At 58.0% G+C, this 17470-nt stretch overlaps 1 protein-coding gene across 3 annotated transcripts; it reads left to right on the top strand.

The window, feature by feature from the left end:
• Nucleotides 1-1104: 1104 nt before the first annotated feature.
• ABHD6 (abhydrolase domain containing 6, acylglycerol lipase) lies at nucleotides 1105-17254 on the top strand. 3 transcript variants are annotated; one of them, XM_063347806.1, is made up of 9 exons: nucleotides 1105-1219; nucleotides 6660-6803; nucleotides 10663-10819; nucleotides 11234-11347; nucleotides 11560-11692; nucleotides 13023-13180; nucleotides 13969-14023; nucleotides 14496-14596; nucleotides 15330-17254. In XM_063347806.1, the coding sequence occupies exons 2-9, from the start codon at nucleotides 6685-6687 to the stop codon at nucleotides 15504-15506; spliced, it is 1014 nt and encodes a 337-aa protein (XP_063203876.1). In that variant the 5' UTR covers nucleotides 1105-1219; nucleotides 6660-6684; the 3' UTR covers nucleotides 15507-17254. The 3 variants fall into 3 exon arrangements, with proteins under 3 accessions (XP_063203876.1, XP_063203873.1, XP_063203877.1); XM_063347803.1 differs by lacking the exon at nucleotides 1105-1219 and adding an exon at nucleotides 4498-4966; XM_063347807.1 differs by lacking the exon at nucleotides 1105-1219 and adding an exon at nucleotides 5644-5662.
• The last annotated feature ends 216 nt before the right edge of the window (nucleotides 17255-17470 follow it).

Genomic DNA, 17470 nt, shown 5'->3' with positions numbered 1-17470 from the left:
GTGGCTGTTGTATGGCGTCCCTGTTGTATCCACCCTTGTATCCCCTTCTTGTAACCCTGCTGCTGCCATACCACAGTCCCTTTTTCATCCCTGTTCCGTCCCCATGGCAACCCCATTGTGTGACTTCTGTAGCCTCATTGCATCCCCCTCATACCCCTGCTGTGCTTCCGTTGCATCCCCCCCTTACATCCCCGTTGTGGGATATTGCAGCTTCGTTGCATTCCCCACTGTAACCCCTTGCACCCTTTTGTTCCCCCCCTCCCCGTTGCGTTGCCTCTTGAACTGCTGCACTGCATCCCCCGTGCAGCCACGCTGCATGGCCTCCTGCACCCCCAGCTGGAGTGACATCGCATCCCCCTGAGCATCCCCACTGTATCCCTATACCGCTGCCTTGCGCCCCTCTTGTAACCCCCTCGTACCCATGTCGCAGCCCCATTGCAACCCCCTCCCACCCTGTTGTATCCCCTTCACACTCCGTTTGTACCCCACTGCAGCCCTGTTGTATCCCTGGCATATCCCCTCGCAGCCTCTTTGCATCCCCCCCCCGCCCCCTTGCCCCCGTGTTGTATCCCCCTTGCACCCCCCCATTGCATTGCTGCTGTGCCCACCTTGCGACCCCATGGAAACCCAATTATGTCCCGCAATTATACCCCTGCTACACCCCCCTTTGCATTCCTGCCGCAACCCTACGGCATCCCTCCTTTGCAGTCCCATCGCATCCCTCTGTCACCTCTCCGCTGCATCCCCCCCATTGCAGCCCCCCCCGCCCCGCTTCCACCCCTATACCCTCATGGAAGCCCAATTACGTCCCCCCTTGTGTCCCTGCTGCAGCTCCATTCCACCCCCCCTCTTCCACCTCCATTGAAGCCCCACTGCGTCCCCCCCCCCCATTTTAGCCACCTTTGCACCCCCATTACAGCCCACTGCAGCCCCCCCTTCCACCCCCACGGAGCCCCCATTACGCCCTCCCACCCCCCCACTGCAGCCCTATTGCACCCTCCCCTTGCACCCCCTTCTCCCTCCCGCCCCCCCCCAACCTTGCAACCCGGTTGTATCCCCTCTACATCCCCCCCCCCCCTCCGCATCCCCGCCTCGCCGCTGCCGCGCTCCGCTGCGCCCCCGCGGAGCCGCCCCGCTACCGGCGCGGAGGGAGGGCGCAACGGAGCCGCCGCGTTTCGTCTCTCAACGCTGCCATTGCGGCCCGGCACGGATCGGATCGGTGAGAGACCGGGACGGGGGGTGGGATACGGGACTAATAGTAGTAATTCCAGGACCGGGGGGGGGGACCGGGGCGGGGGGGGCCCGGACGCCGTTCCGGCGTCCGGGCCCCCCCCGCCCCGGTCCCCCCCCCCCCGCCCCGGTCGCATGGCTGGGGGTGAGGAGGGAGAGCGGGCAGGACATCAGGAGCAAAGCCAAAATGCCTTAAATTAATTTGCCTTAAAATTCCCCCCCCCCCCAAAAAAAAATACAATCAGAAAACGGAGGGGAGGAGAGCGGCGTTGCATCTGTTTGGAGGATGCCGTCATTTTGCTGGAGGATGCTTTTAGGGAGTGGGGGGGGGGGGGGGGATGTGTGCTGGGAGAGGGGACCTAGAGGTGACCCCCTTCCCCCCCAACATCTCTTTCCTATACCCCCCCCCCCCTCCCCCGCCAACCACCCAGGAGAGGGCTGAGTCCGGGCGCACTCGTGACACCAGATGCGCCCTGCATGCTCCGCTGCATGCGTGTGCGGCAGGATGAGGATGGTGACGGGGTCCGGAAGGAGAACGGGCACGTTATGAATTTCTAAACCAGCAGCTGGCTGGCAGCACAGCCTGCTCCGGTCGCGCTTTTCAGCCGCCTTGTCCCCAGGCTGGCTGGCGGTGACGCTGACGGCTTGTCCCTGCGTGTTCCCAGCCCGGGGTGCAGCAGCGTGGGGAGGGGGCCAGCCCGGACTCTCTGGCTGAGGTTTAAGAGCCGTGTTGCACGGTTACAAATGGGTCAGAGATTCACGTTTCGTGAAACGGCGCTGCAGAAATAATGATCTCATTTCTGCCGACTATAAATAAATGAAGGTTAAAGGACACATTTCCTATTCCCAGCCCTCCAGAGGGTGGATTGAGAGCTGGCTGGCTGACGGACAGAGATCGTTCGAATATTAATAGATCTTAAATTATAATTTCACTGTGACTGGCATCTGAAAGATCACGCTGCAAAACATACCTCTGAGGGACTGTAATATTAGTTATGTCGTCGTTTATGGGCAGTATTATTTTTCTGGCTGTTGAGGATGCCAAGGGGGAGGCGGTTTCCAAGGGAAGTGGCTTACTTGCATGATTTGGGTTTTTCTTCTTACAGGGTTAGTGGTGTAAGTCAGGGTTTTGGGGGGGCCCAATCTCAGCCGCGGAGGCCTGTCAAAGCCCCCTGTTTCTGCAGTGGGATCTTAACGTTGGTCGGTGTTTCTTCTTCTTCAGCCCTTCAAAAAAAAAACCAAACCCTAGAGTATGCCTGAATGTGCTTCCTAGCTTTCAGCTATTCGGAGTTCCCAAATGTGCTGTTGGTGAGCCCTGGGCCGCTCTGGGAGCGGGGAGCCCAACGCTGAGTGGAGGCAGCAGCCCCCGTTTTCAGCCCAGCCCCGGTGAGCCCGGCCCCATACAACCTTTGGGCCTGAATTTTGGCACGGCCGGTCAGGGAGCGCGCGCGTCTGACTCCTGCATTGTGAAAACCCTCCTTGGCCTTGCTGCTGCTCTGTCCTTCCCAGCCGAGCCCCTCCGCCTTGTGAAGGCTTTTGTGCCGCAGCCCCCCAGCGTGCACCCCCCCCCCCCGCCCCAGGGACCCCTTGCCAACTCTCGCCCCGTCAGAGAGGCTGGCTCCGAGCCCTGCTCTGCGAGAGATGGAGGGATGCTGATCCTGGGGAAGAGCCTCCCGTCTCCCTGGGTAACAATCCCAGCCGCTCTCACATTTCTGTGGTTGCTTTTTTTTTTTTTTTTTTTTTTTTTTTTTTTAAAGAAAAATGCCGGTTTTTGATCCCACGCGCTGGGGTGTGGTGCTGCTGCTGCATCTTACCTGGGGCTTGGAAACAATCGATATATACACCTGATGTGCACTCTTGGGTCTTCTCCCGCCTCCCCGCTGTGATCCAATGAGCCTGAAGGAGAAAAAACACCAACGAGGACTCAAACCTTGCTCACAGTATTTTATTGTCCCTTTATTGTCATCGACGTGCTGTCCTCCGTAGCAGCCTGCAGCCTCCTCCTGCCTCTTGGCCCCTCTGTTTGCAGGTGGTGAGGCACCTGCTTGAATTTGGCACAGGGGAGGAATTGGGAGAGAAGTGGAGACTTTTCGCGTCCTTGGTCCATCCATCCCGTTACCTGGGGTGGCTTATCAGGGGGAGGTCCTCCCAGGCGGGACGCAGGGACCGCGGTGGGTAGTGCCTGCGGCTCCTGGTTTGGCATCCTGTGTCCTGCCGGCTGCGCAGCCCGCTTGGCCCTATCGCCAGCGTGATCACACGGTATTTATCAGACTCGCCTAATTGATGTTTCCAGCTTAATTTCCGAGGTACTCGGAGATCCTACCAAGCAGGCAGTAGCAATGCCTGGGGCCGTTTGCTGTGACTCCTGGTCACAGGGCGCCTCAAAGTGATGGATGAGCTGTGGTCTGAAGGCTTACGGCTGTTACCACAGGGCTCGCTTTTATTTTTATGTCCGCGATGTCTCTCTAGCTGGTAGTGCAGGACCGTGCCAGTGTCTGGGGTGATGCTGCCCGCTCCTGTTCCCAGTATGGATGGGTGCAGCCGGGAGGGGGATCATCCCGCAGGCAAAGCGCCATGGCAGAGGGCTGGCACTGTGGGTGCTCCCCTGTGGCTCTGGGCAGCCGCTGTCTCCGCGGCGCTGCTGGGCACAGGGGTGGCTTTACTGGGCTGGGGGTGCTGGGGACCGGGGTGATGGTGGCTGCCTCTGACTGCCGGGGCTGGGCCTGACGGCGTTTTCCTTCCCACTGCCTCCATCGGGGGTGACCATGGAAATCAGTGGCGATGCTCTGGCTTGGCCACGCCGTGGGGCTCCCCGAGCATCCTCTCCCCCGGGCACCCGTGGCCGGCGGGGGCCCTGAGTGGGGTTTGCTGGGTGCTCGTGGCCGGCATTGGGCGCCGGGGCTCACGTGGTGAGCGGCGGCTGCCATGGCCCTGCCGAAACGCTCCGGCAGGATGGGGATGGCAGCCCCCCCAGGCTGCCTCCGGCCCCACAGCCGCGGCAGGGGGGATCTCGTCGGATTTTCTGGATTGAAGCAGCCCCCAGTGCTTGTGCAGGGGGGGTCTGGTGCTCTCGCTGTGCTTCCAGCTTGAGTTTCCATGGCCAAAAGCTGCCGGCGAGTTCAGGCCCGTCGTTTTCCTGCCTCTCCAGTAATTTCCTGCGGCTGCGCTACGCTTCAAGCCGACTCGCACAGGGGAGGCTCGGCGGAGGGCGGGGGACGGCACTGAGAGCATTTGGAAAATTACATTTAAGACGAAGAGGAAGGGGATGGGAAGGAGCTTAGCTGGCTTTGTTCTAATAGCTGTAATCACCCCAAGCGCAACCATGAGCCCTGTTGCGCTGGGTGCCGCAGCCCGGCGGCGGCGGGGGCTGCTGGCCTCGGCTCTCCCCGCCGTGCCGCGCCGGCTGTCGCTCCGTCTCCGATGGCAGCTTGCACTTTGTTCCTGCTTGGAACAAGTGCCCTCGCTTGGCTTTATTGCACAAAAGACCGCATTTACATAAACAGGGGAAAGGTTGGTCAGAAGGTGAAGATGAGGCGTCTTGAAGGGAAGCCGGTGGCTTAAATACCCCAAACTCACCGTCTCGCCCAGCTACCGAGCCTGGAAGGAGGAAAAAAAAGCAGGAGTGGGATTTTGACTTCCCCCCTCCCACCCCCTCTCTTCCGACAGTGTTTTCAGACACTGCCACTACCCCCAGCGAGCAGGACCCGTGCCGAGAGGAGGAGGGCATCTCTGCAAAGTAAGCTGAGCTTTTTAAAGGCTTTCTCCTTGTTTTACTTCCCAAGCGCGGCGGGAGGCGGCGGAGCTGGTGACCCCACACCGGGGAGCACGGGGGCTCCCACCGCCCCGCGCTTTCCCCTGCTGCAGCCTTCTCTTGTTAGGGGTCACTGGTGGGGATGATGGTGATTTTCTGTGCTTAATTTCCCCGTTTTAGCGACGTGGCAAAACGCAGCAAGTGCTTTCGGGGCTCCCGTGCAGCCCTGCTCTCGCGTGCAAGGTTTGTCTGTCGTACAAAGCGTTTATCTATGAACAAGCCGTGCAGAGATCAAAGATCTTGCTACAAAATATTAATTAAACGAATAACGGCGTGTTGTTGAGGCTTGAAGAAGGAAATGAGGTTTAGCTTTCTTAAGGAGGTGCCTGGTGGAAATATTTGCAGTTACTCCCCAAAGTTCAGTTATTCCTGTTCTCCCTGGGGCAAGAGGGCAAACCCGGCTGTTCCTTCAGAGGCTCCGTGAGCCGTTGTTTGTGGTTGTGTGTAATGGGGGGGGTTGATGTGATCCAGCGTGATGGCGTCGGAGCGGGGAGAGGACGTGACTGGGGTGATTCGGTTCCTGCTTCGCGGCGTAACCTACGACAAACACACCGCACACCGCCGTGAGTCTTGCAGGAAGCAGAAATAAATCCGCCTGTCCTGGCACGGAGAAATGTGGTGGTGAGGGCGTGGGGCGACGGCTGGTGGGAGAGCAGGCGTTGAGGGTGTTTCATTTTATAAATGTGTGACAAGAGAGCTAGCGCCGAGGAAATGGTGAGGCATAGGTTGGTTAGCAGGGGGAATTAGAGGAGATACATGTGCGCCAGGGTTTAATCTCTTAATGAGAAAAATATATCCCAGCTGTCTGTGGTGGGGCGAGTTCAGGGATGAGTGTGGCGTTGCGTGAGAGCTCGCCCTTGTGCCCTGTGCCCTCCGTCTGCCGCCCCTGAGATTTGTCCGAAGGATGCTCAGGAGCCGGGATGGAGACCTGTGCAAAACAGCAAGTGCAAAACGTCCCTGTGTCCGTGGGGCAGGAGCGAGGACGTGGGGGCGGGGATGAATTTGTCTCAGATAAGGGCTGGTCGCCAAAGAGCGCCCTGCCAGGTTGTTTCCTTTGGTTCCCGAGCCCATTAATAGGCTCTGCTCCCTTGATTAGTTGGTGCCTGTGCGGAGCCGTAATGAGAGCCGGGCTCAAGCCATCAATTCTAGGTCAGTGGTTGTAGCTGCGCTGGGGATTTGGGATTGGGCAGGGGGAGGGGAGTCGGAGCTGGACGCTGCCTCTGGAAAGAAACATGGAGGCTGTGTTAAGGCAGCCCTGCCTGCACCCATCGTCGGGGGGGAAAGGCTGCCTGCACCCAAGGGTCTGATTCCCACCCCCTGTCTGCAAAGCGCCCCAAGGGCCACGTCATGGCCCGTGGCCGTGGATGTGGTCTGTGCTTATTGCCCCTTTGAGAAGTGCTCTCCTGCGAGGTTAACATTGCAATAATCAGATCCTTTAAGGAACCAGAACAAATAATTGAGTTTTAAAACTGAATGAGACTTTGCCGCGCTCCTGCGCGGTATCCTCTGCCTCTCGCAGAGCTGCTCTCCTCTCTCCCTGGCAGCAGCGATCTCATTTAGCGTCGACTTGTCATTGTTTCTGGTGTTTAACCTCTGATCCTTCCCTAAATGTGGGCAGGTGAGGCCCAGCGGTGAAGAGCAGCATGGACCCGGATGTGCTGAACATGTTTGTCATCGCCGGTGGCACCTTGGCCATCCCCATCCTGGCCTTCGTGGCCTCCTTCCTCCTCTGGCCCTCAGCGCTCATCCGCATCTACTATTGGTGAGTTCATTAGCCCGGCTGCTCTCGTTTTACTGCGGGGGTGGAATTACTGCCGGTCCCCCTCGGGTCCCTGCGCCCTGGCACACACACAGGCGCACAAGGAGCCACGGGCAGCAAGGCGGCATGGGCAGAGGTGGGCGATCCTGCCCGTGACGGCGATAGGAGCTGGCGAGGTGGGGTTTTCCACGGACATACCGTCTGTGTGTGGCTTTAGGCATCTCTGGAAGAAGAAAATGGCATTTTTTTATTGCTTTTTTGCTGCTGAGGCTTATGCCTTGTCGGGGCAGCCTCAGCTAGGCTGACTCCTGTCCTGGTCCCAAATCACAGCATCTCCGAACGCTTCTGGGTTGTTTTCCCCGAGGATGGGATGGCGGCTGGGAAAAGCACGGCCGTTGCTGCCTGTCCCTCAGCCTGGCAGCCCCGGCAGGCTGCTGACCTGCTGCCGCCTCAGTGCAGCCGTCGTCGGCGTGGGTGTCCTCGGCTCTGCCGCCTCTGCCCTGGCTCACACGCTCCCTCCCGATTAACAGCCTGCTCCGCAGGGGGGACTTTTCTCTGGCTAGTAGTTACGGACGAGGCTTTTCTCATTCTCCCCCTCTCCTCTGGGCTGGAGCATCAGAGAAGGTGGAGCGATGCTTTTCCTTACCCCCTTGCATGTCATCCTTTCCGGTGCCGGCAGGCACTACATCCTTCAGTCCTCATCTGTCCCTGGAAATCAGGGATAAGCACGCTGGTGGCTTTCCTCTCTGGGTTTGCGGCAGGGGAAAGTGGAATAAGGCTCCCTTCAGAAGCCGGGGCAGCGTCTCCTCAGCCGGCAGCAGCAGGCAGCGCGGCAGGCAGCCCTCACGTGCTGCCGGCAGATGGTGGCTCCTGCAGTTTTCCTCACGGGTTGTTTCCAAACCAAAGACATCAGCCCACCCCGGCGCTCGGATGCAGCAGCGCGATGAAGCCCGTTTCTAACGGCGCATTCGGTAGCGAGCTTTTCATCACAGCGTCTAGGGGCTGAGGGAGGACGGGATGAAAACTCCAGCGACTGGATGGGCGCGGGGGGAGAATTTCTTCCCGTTGTGCGTCGCGTGGGGAGCTGTGAGGCCAAACGCCGCTCTGCAAAGGGGAGCGGGCGGTGTGACAGCCTCCTGCCCCGGGGACGTCCAGGCTGCCACTGCCTGGGGACAGGTCTGGATGGTAACGGGTTTGTCACTTAAAGGGGGCTTTTTCCGTTGGACATACGAGCCAAGGAGGACCCTGATGGGCTCGAGTTCCGAGGAGGGTCACCGGAGGAACGCTGCCGCACCGGAGCAGAGAGAGTGCGGTCAGGGCGAACCCTTCAGAGAGCCACAGGCAGGGGTGGCAGGACAGGGCAAAAGAGGCGCAAGGGGCTGATACCGGGAGCTTTGAGGAGCCAGACGTCCTGGTTTGAGGGAAAACAGAACCAATTTTCGGTTCAGTAATTTTACTTTGCAGCCAAGCCTCTTGTAACTAACCTTCTGAAATTAACAGAGTCTTGCGCAGAAACTGCTCTCAGAGCGATAAGACCTGATTATTTGTAATTTGTGCCGAGGAATGGTACACAGAGGGGCTCTTGCTTATATTTATTGCTATAGCAACCAAGCTCGGCTAACTTCGTTATTTGCCCCGTTGGAGGGTTGGAAGCAGAAAAGCGTAGAGGGGTCGCACCGGTGGGGAGGAGGGGACAGGGCAGGTGACCCAAAACTGACCAAGAAGGTATTCCATCCCATCTGCATCGTGCTTGGTATAAAAGCTGAGGGATACAACGTGGGTCCATTCAGGGGAAGACCGGGTTGAGAGGGAGGTGGAGAAGACCCTGCTGCCTGGTCCCTCGGGGTCGCAAAGTAGGGGCTGAGTGAAAACGCGCCGTGGGCAGGTCGGTCTGCGTTTGGCTGAGGGAGGGAGCGTGTGAGCGGCGATCAGCAGGGCTGTTTTCTTTTGAAGGGTGAATGCCCCCATCTGTCTCTCTTCCAGCATTTCTGGCAGCGCTGGCGTCGTGCAGGAGTAGCTGCGATGCTCTGTGCTTCACGGGCACCCCTTATCTTAGGGACAGCGGGCGAGAAGAGCGGCTTTGCCCCCTTTTCTTTTCCTTTCCTAGGTGCTTCCTTATGAGTCAGCTTTCTTTGGGGAAAAATCGTTGTGTTTCGCCATTGGCAGAGGCGGAAGAGGGGGCAGACGGCACGCCATGCTGCCCCCCCCCCCCCGCTCCTTTTATCCCCGTGCAGCCCCAGCTTTGCGGCACCGCTCCCGGCAGGTCCCCGGGGGATGCTTCTCCCTTCTCCCACCGCTCGCTGCCCCGTTCCTCCTCCTCGCTGCCGGTCTGCGTGTCCTCAGCCGGCGCAGCCAAGGGTCAGGCAGGGCCCCCATCGCCGGTGGCCTGGCTCCCTCCCCTGCCGCTAATGCGCATCTCTGCCGGGCGTGACGTCCAGGGCTGCCCCGCTGACCCCGGCCCCAGCGCCCGCGGGCTCTGCTAACGGGGGTTAATCAGTTTAGCCGCTGCCGCTAAGCGTGTTAACACCTTGCGAGGGATCAGTTCAGCTTTGCACAGATTATTTTGCCTTCTGCTGAATTGATCCATCAGGATCAGTTGCTAAAAATGTTATCATCTTGCCCATCAGTAGTTTACACCGGTGCCTTTGAGGCGAGGACTCTTAAGACTTATTCAGGGAGAAATTCACCTCTCCTTGTAGGACCAGCACAGAGCCGAGATGCTGCTTAAGTCCCGCTAACTCCCTCCAAAAAGGGATTATGCCAAAAGAGGATTGTACTATGCATAAGCTTTGAGTGGGCAGAGAGCTAGGACAGCCCAGCAGTGTTGGTGACCTTGCTCTTGTGTCTCAAATAAATTCTGGTGTGGTGTATAAAAATATTTGCGGGTGTCTTGGCCATGAGGAATAGCCCGGTAGTTGTCCTGACAAGGGTTATGTCTGAACATAGGGGAAGTGCAGCGAAAGCGTGCCTGCTCCTCCGTCTTGGACCGCACGTACACATCATGTGTCCAAAGTGTCACTGATAATCTCCATCCAGGTCCCCTCTGGCCGGCAGTTTTGCTGCATGCTCTTTGAGCAGGCTGCGAGGGTGCGCTGGCAGGAGCTGTCTGCCTCTCTGCTTTCAGAGGAATAACCCCCCACTTTCCCTGGGGTTAGCCCGGGATCTTCTGGGGTGTTTGACCTTGGGTAAGGATGGTCCTCTCCGGTCCTTCGCGTGTGTATAAATACATCCTTAAAGATCATCTAGTTGGCATATGGGAACGGGGTTTCTGCGGTGCTCCTGGTGACAGGGTTGTTTTTTGGCTGGGCTCCGATGTGCTTGTCCGTGGGGTGATGTTGTCCCATGGCTGTAGGGCTGTGTCCAAATAAACCCGTGACAGATCCACCTTACCCACCTGGAACACGTGCCTGCCCGGCCGGCACACTCCCTCCCCATGCCTGCTGCCTTCCTCTCTGGAGCCTCTCTCCTCATACCAACCTTCGGGCGTTTTCAGTTTTAGCATTGTTATTCTGGTCCGCTTCCATTTCCTTGAGGGAATTGTGCAAATTAGTTATTTTGGGTATTTTTTTAAGTTTTTAACAAACAGAGTGTCTCCACAAGCCATCTCCAGGGCAGCCATGAATAGCCAGTGGCTGGTAATACACACGTAAGGGATCACATGTAAGCACGGGGTCTGGTCCAGGGAAGAGATGCTCAGAATTAGTCCCAGTTAGGGCCATGATGGCACCGGTGCGAGCCCAGCCTAACTGGCCTTAGCAAACTCACAAATCTGCGGCTGAGTTTGGACCTGCCACCTGGCTTATATTGTCGCTGGGCCCTGGTCTTGCCTCACTCACTGGTGTTGTTTTCTCCTTGTTTCCAGGTACTGGCGCCGAGCCTTGGGTATGCAGGTTAGATATGCAAACTACGATGACTATCAGTTTTGTTATTCCTATAGAGGGAGACCTGGATACCGACCGTCCATCCTGATGTTACATGGGTTCTCAGCCCACAAAGACATGTGGCTGTCCATAGTCAAGGTGGGACTCCATTTCCATCATGTTGCTCCGTAGCAAGAGTCAATGGTCCTGGGCTTGGGGGTGGTGTGGGGACCCAACCATTGCACGCATGGGCTGTGATGATGGCTGTAATGTGCTGGAAACACCCTCCTCAGCTCTGTGCTGGTGCCTTGTTGGATCCCTTTCATCCCTATGACATGCAGAGATGCAGGGGAGAGCGGTATGTACCTGTGTCCTCCATGGGATGCTGGTCTTGCCTGTGGTTTCTCATCGTGTCAACCTTGGTACCTGAGCTGACTTCTTATGGTGCACGAGGAACCAGGGGCTGCTAGGAGGAGAGCCAACCCCCTACTCCCACCTGTGGTCACCAGTTTCCATCCCTGGGCTTTGCAGCAGTTCCCCTGTGCCGTAACCACCCCTGGTTTGTTTCCACAGTTCCTGCCGAAGAACCTGCACTTGGTGTGCGTTGACATGCCCGGGCACGAGGGCACGACCCGCTCGGCCTTGGACGATTACTCCATTAGCGGGCAAGCTAAGAGAATCCACCAGGTAACGCCCTGGCGTTGCGTCGCCTCTGCAGAGGGACGTGGGGATGTGAGGGATGCTCAGCGCCGCGAGCTCTGCCTCATGTGGCCCCATTCCCACCCACAGCCCTTCCCGGGCAGCCAGAGCCGCTGACCTCAAGCTTTTTTGAATTTCTCTAATGACCCCATGCTGTTGCTTCCTCTCCCCTAACAACGCTCCTTCTGCTCCCCTGCCAGTTCGTGGAGTGCATCAAGCTGAACAGAAGGCCCTTTCATCTGGTCGGCACTTCCATGGGGGGGAACGTAGCTGGCGTCTATGCCGCGCAGTACCCAGAAGACATTTGCAGCCTGACTCTCATCTGTCCTGCAGGTGGGCAGTGCAGGGGAGGCGGGACGGGGAGAGGGGGAGCAGGAGCTGGTGCGAAAGCCCAAAGCAGCGCTGGCAGCCAAATAGGCTTTTAGCGCAAAGCATTTTGAAATACTTTGTATGTACAGTCTGAAAATGTCTGGCAGGGCATGAGAGGAAATCACAGCCTTGTCCTGACTGCTCTTCTCCAGGGCTTTGCAGTGTGCCGTGCTATGCTCTGCTTAGAGCTGGGACTGGGACAAACGGGACAAGTCGTGCTCTGGAAGAAAACGTGTTTCCCCTTGGGGTGGCAGCTGTTTTACGTGGCACATCCATAGCCTCTCGGCTCTGGAGAGGGAACCCAGGCAGCGCTGGGAAAAGCCTCCCCAGTCTGGCGGCTTGAGAGCCCCAGTGTGCCGGAGGGCTGGGGCTTTGGGAGCTGGGTGGCTCCATCCTCCCATGTTTGGGTGCTCCCAAGTGGGAAGAGCATTTTGGGGCCAGGCGCAGGTCAGCGGGGTGTCCCTGTGCCCATGCAGCACCCCTCCATCCCCACCGTCCCCTCCATCCCCACCGTCCCCTCCATCCCCACCGTCCCCTCCATCCCCGCCATCCCCTTGGCCGGGGGGGGCTTGGGGGAGCCTGGGCATGACACCTGCAGGAGGCATGGGGGGTTTGGCAGGGCGCTTCTCTGCCAGGGAGGGCTTTGCTGCATCCCGGTTGTTATAGCAGCTCCTTCCCCCTCCCACACAAGGAAAGCGGCTCCCAGATAAGAAATAAGTAACGCAGCAAAGCGAACGTTACCTAGCTACCAGGCTCTGGGGGCGGCAAGGTTCCCGCTCCTCTCTGGGAGAGATGTCGGCTGACTCTCCCGGCGCTCCTGGGTGTGAAACCTCTGCGTGGGGGCTGCACAGAGGTTTGGGGTTAAGCTTCTGGGGGATTTTTTCCCCCGCAGTGGTGCGTGCGGATGGGCCTTCTGAATTTTTCTGTCCGCCCCTTTAGTGTGGCAGGCTGGCCGCTGGCTTTAATACTTGCATCCACTGTCCACGTGACAATAAGCACAGTAGTTTTTGCCAAAGTACTCGTTCCTGTCTACAGGGACTACACCTCGTGTCATGTCAGCCTGCGGGGCTCGGTGGTGCCAGGAGGGGGGCCGGGGTATCTCTGGGTACATATTAGGCTTGCTGTGCGTACAGATTTTTTTCTTTCTGCCTCTTTTTTGTTTTTTTTTTGGTTTGTTTTCTTTTTTAATGAGTTACCAAGCAGGAGGCCAGAGGCGGGGATGAGGGAGGTCAGTATGGCGATGCTCAGGTCTCATCTGGGTTTTAGCTTGTGTCCCCCTTCTCGTTCGACCCAGGCCTGCCAAGCACCACCGACAGCAAGTTCATTAAGCAGCTCCGGGAGCTGCAAGAGTCCGACAGCATCGACAGGATCCCTTTAATTCCCTCCACGCCTGAGGAGATGGCGGATATGCTGAAGCTTTGCTCTTACGTCCGCTTCAAGGTGCCGCAGCAGGTGAGGAGCCCGGGCTGGCTGCGGCGGCTGGGAAAGGGGGGCTCGGAGGCGGGGAGCGGGTTTGCTTCTCCCTGAGCCTGCGTGCCGGCAGCCGAGGTGACGCCGGGAGCGGAGCCGGTGCTGCCGTCGCCTCTGTCACCCAGGCAGGATGCCCCCATCACCCAGGAGGGACACCCCCAACCCTGCTCCCAGCACCTTTCCACCACTTTCCCTTCAAACCCACTTTTCCCAGCCTCCCCTGAGGTCTTTGGCAGCGGGCTGGGATGCCGAAGGGTTTTTTTAGTAAATACGGCTGGCAGGAAGCATTAAATAACTAAGGCAGCTGTTGTCTGGCCTGGAAGGGGGATTGTTTGCTGTTTTTTAAGTAAAGCGATGGAAATGTTAATCACCTCATTGTCAGGCGAGAGGAACTTGGTGAGAGGCTGGCCATTAAGCCGGTTTTCCTTAGGAAGTCTGGGATGAGTAGATTGGAGAGTAAGAAAAAAAAAGTAAGGTAACGCCAAGACCTGGCGATTTTTTTTTTTTTTTTTTTTAGCAAAAGAATAAAAGGAGGAAGAAAAGCACAGTCATAGCAGAGGCAGCCTGCTGGCTGTGAATAGCTGGCCTGGGGCAGAAAATGGGCATCGTAAAAGACAAAAATACTCGTTGCTGAAATACATGTTACTTAAGCGCGGTTGCGCCAGCCAGAGGTGCTCAGGAAGGAGCTCGCGCGGGGCCAGGCTGCGCAGGGCATGTCAGGGGGTGCCAGTGTCCCCCCCCCCAGCAGCTCTCCTCTGCTCTCCCTGCAGATCCTCCAGGGCCTCGTTGACGTTCGCATCCCGCACAACGATTTTTATCGGAAACGTAAGTCTCACCAGGCTTTCCAGCCGGACCCCCGCGGCATGGGGATGGCTCGTCCCCGGCCCTGTGTCCCCTGCTGACATCTGTCCCCTGTACCCCCGTGCTGCCTTGCTGAGCGTGGGAGGGGGCAATGTCATTAACAGATTTGGGGATGCACCTTGGTCACTGGTAGCCACACGCCGCCACCCCCTTGGGTGATGGGGTTGCTGTTTTGCCCTCTTCCTGCCAGCGGGGTTAATTAGTGCTAATACCGGCACGGAGATGGGCTTGGAGGAGAATGTCTCTGCAGAGGGGCTTGGTGGCGGTGCAGGACTCGGCCTTCGCAAGGACAGCCCCTGGGGGCTCTCCCCATCGCCCCTGCCTGGGTTTCTCCCTGAGGGGATGCTGGCAGGGCTGGCCCGCAGGGACCCCTGCGAGAGGGAAGGTGAAGCATCCCCCTTGTAGCACTGACTGACTCTCCCCTTCCCCCCACTAGTGTTCTTAGAAATCGCGGATGAAAAGTCCAGGCACTCTCTCCATGAGAACATGGGCAAGATCAAAGCGCCGACGCAGGTCATCTGGGGAAAGCAGGACCAGGTAAGTGGTCCCCTCCGCCTCCCCCATGGGACCGTGTCTCCATCTCTGCCCGCGTCCACCCACGGGGGCACGGCACAGGCTGTGCCGCTGAGCTGTGCCTTGCTCTAGCGGGGAGCTGGCACACGCGTGTCCCTGTCCCCGCTGGGGACTTGGTGGGGTGATGGGCATAAAGCTGCCAGCCAGCGCGGGCCGGAGGGAGGAGAGAGCAGAGCCGGGGCTGGGGAGGGCGAGGGGACGGGTGCCAGCCATGGCAGGCGTGGGCTGTAAGAGGAATAAAGTGCCAGCAAAGAGTTGTCCTGGCAACCGGGGAGAGATGTGGTGTCCGTGGGCAGGCGGCGAGGCAAGGGCTTGGGACTCGTGTCTCTTGTTGCGTGTTTGTGTGTAGGGCTGGTTACGGAGCGAGGGGGGAGCGGGCAAGCTGCAGCCATGCAAAGGGCTGCGCAAATGCAAAGGTGCAAGCGTTTGCTTGCAATGACCCCTTCGCACTGAGCTTGGCAGCCAAAAAACACCCAAGAGAGTTCCCTGCCGCATGCTGAGACCGGCACCGTGCAGCCTCCCTGTCCCGTCCCCAGGCACGGGCACCGCGGGATGGGGCTGGCATCACGAGGGCTCTGTCGCGTCCCTGCTCAGCGTTCGCTTGGACTCGCAAAGGCGGCTCCAGCGGGGTTTCTACGGTGGCCAGCCAAACCTAGCTCGGCCCGTGGGAGTGACTATTTTTCCCCCTCCCGTCCAGGTCCTGGATGTTTCCGGCGCCAGTGTTTTGGCGAGCGCTATCCCGGACTGCCACGTGTACATCCTGGAGAACTGCGGGCACTCGGTGGTGGTGGAGCGGCCCCGCAAGACGGCCAACCTCATCCTGGAGTTCCTGGCGCTGCTGCACAGCACGGACAACAACAAGAAGCAGGCGTGAGCGTGGCAGGGAGCCGAGCACCCGCGCCGGGTCTTTTCAATTGTAAAGTACTGCAGCTTTGATAAGTTCTCAGGGATCTTGTACGAATCGGGATGAATGTGCCAAAGTCCCTGAGGAAGGCAGAATCACTGATACCTAAACCTATAGCACCGCCGGCACAGCGACCTAGGGGTCATTGAGCAACCTCCATAGATACGGGAACGGAAGCAGAATTCTCTCCCTTTTCTACTTAGAGATAAAGTAGAAACGAGCTGAAATCACCAAGCACTAGCCATGCCATGTGCTGGAGCTCCTTATGCAGCCACCCACCTTACCCGAGTTACCGGCACGTAGTTGTTAATGACATTTACCTAAACTATATAAGAAGCTTAGGAAGGAGGAAGCGTCCTGGACTGAGACTTACGATATTTCTACTAGAGTCCGTCGCGTTGCATGCTGCCGTGCTGTAAGAACCCCAGTGCTCCAGGCGTCTGCTCGAGTGCTTTTTGTGTAGCTCCCTTAACTCGTGATTTTATGCAGAAAACAACCGAAAACTTCATGCGTGGAAGTCCAATGACTGTATGTGCAAAAAATGTTTACACTTTGAGTGGGTTTTTTTTTAAATCCCCCAACAGCTCCTGTGTATATGTAATGCCTTAACGTTGCCCAGGGTGCGGCACCCGCGCACAGCCTGCCTCGCCCGGGGGGTGGCTCCCCCGCTGGGTGAACATTGCGAGTGACAACTCGGGGTGCAGACAGCAGTTGTGTGACCCGGAGGGACGGAAAACCCCCATCCCGGGGCGATTCGGTCCCTGAGCCCGAGTCAGCAATAAGCCTGCAGGCAGGGTGCGAGTCAGGAAACTCGGGCGAACTCCTGTCTCAGCGCCTCTATCGCGTCGCGCTGCTGCACGCTTTGATGTAAATAACGACTTCCTTAATGAATTCCGTGAATTCTGCAAACGCCGACGTCACCCAAAGCAGGCGCGCGGGGCGGGAGCGGGCTGTGCGTGTGAGTAGGGCAGGGGATGGGGGCTCCTGGGCTCGCTGGGATGCGAGGAGGGGGCACGGCTCGCCTGCCAGGCACTGGCGTGGAAAGGTACGGTGTGCTTATACGTCCTCTCGATGATTGTAACTCCTGACCGAGCGAAATTATGGGTAGAAACGGGCAATGGCAGACAAGCTACGCTTTGCTGCCTGCGGGGTGACGTGCGGGGAGGGATCCTGCGCCTCCCCGGCTGCGGTCCCTCGCTGCGTGTCCCAGCGGGAGGGGGCTGGTCCTGGTGTCGGCGGGACCCACGGCTGCTGGGAGGGTGAGGCGGTGCGTGGTCCTCTGGAAGGCAAAGCAGCAGGCGGCCGTCACCCCCTCGGTCACCCCCAGCCCTCCCCGGGGACTGACACCGGGTGCTCATGGAGCCTCCCCCCGCCAGGCCGGGTGCGCAGGCTGGCGGTGCCGACAGCCACCTTCCCGCCGTCTTCCCCAGGTACCCCCATCTGTACATGTAGATCTGAAACTCCCCATGGGCTTCTCTGCTCTTTTTCAGAGAAGAAACATCGTTCTTTTAGAAAATTAGGAATTTGCTGTCAATTGCTTGGTTATTGTTTCTACTACAGGAGTTAATGTAAAAAAAAAAAAAATAAAAAAAATTGCTGATAGTTTTATGTGGTACAAGCCAGAAAAAAGTTGTTGGGTATCTGTATGGTTTCTCATATGCCACAGATTGCTGTACACAAAGGATTTATATGGCTATTAAAATTTAGTGATTTAAGGAGTCCACCGTGCAATGATTATTTATTGCTTTGAGGAAGAAGGGGCTGTGGTGCGGGGTGATGCACGGCACAGGGGACTTGCTCTGCTGCTTCTTTCCTCCCCACTTTTCTGGGAGACGCAGGTTTTGCCTCCAGGAATATTTGATAACGTCAAGAGAGACGGTGCAGGCGGGGAAGGCTGGAGTCCCATCTCTTCAAAGACAATACAAATTTTGCTT

The sequence above is a fragment of the Chroicocephalus ridibundus genome, chromosome 10 (assembly GCF_963924245.1).
Source record: "Chroicocephalus ridibundus chromosome 10, bChrRid1.1, whole genome shotgun sequence".
NCBI lineage: Eukaryota > Metazoa > Chordata > Aves > Charadriiformes > Laridae > Chroicocephalus > Chroicocephalus ridibundus.
Note: the sequence above shows the minus strand (reverse complement) of the source record. Positions and strands in the feature narration are given on the sequence as shown.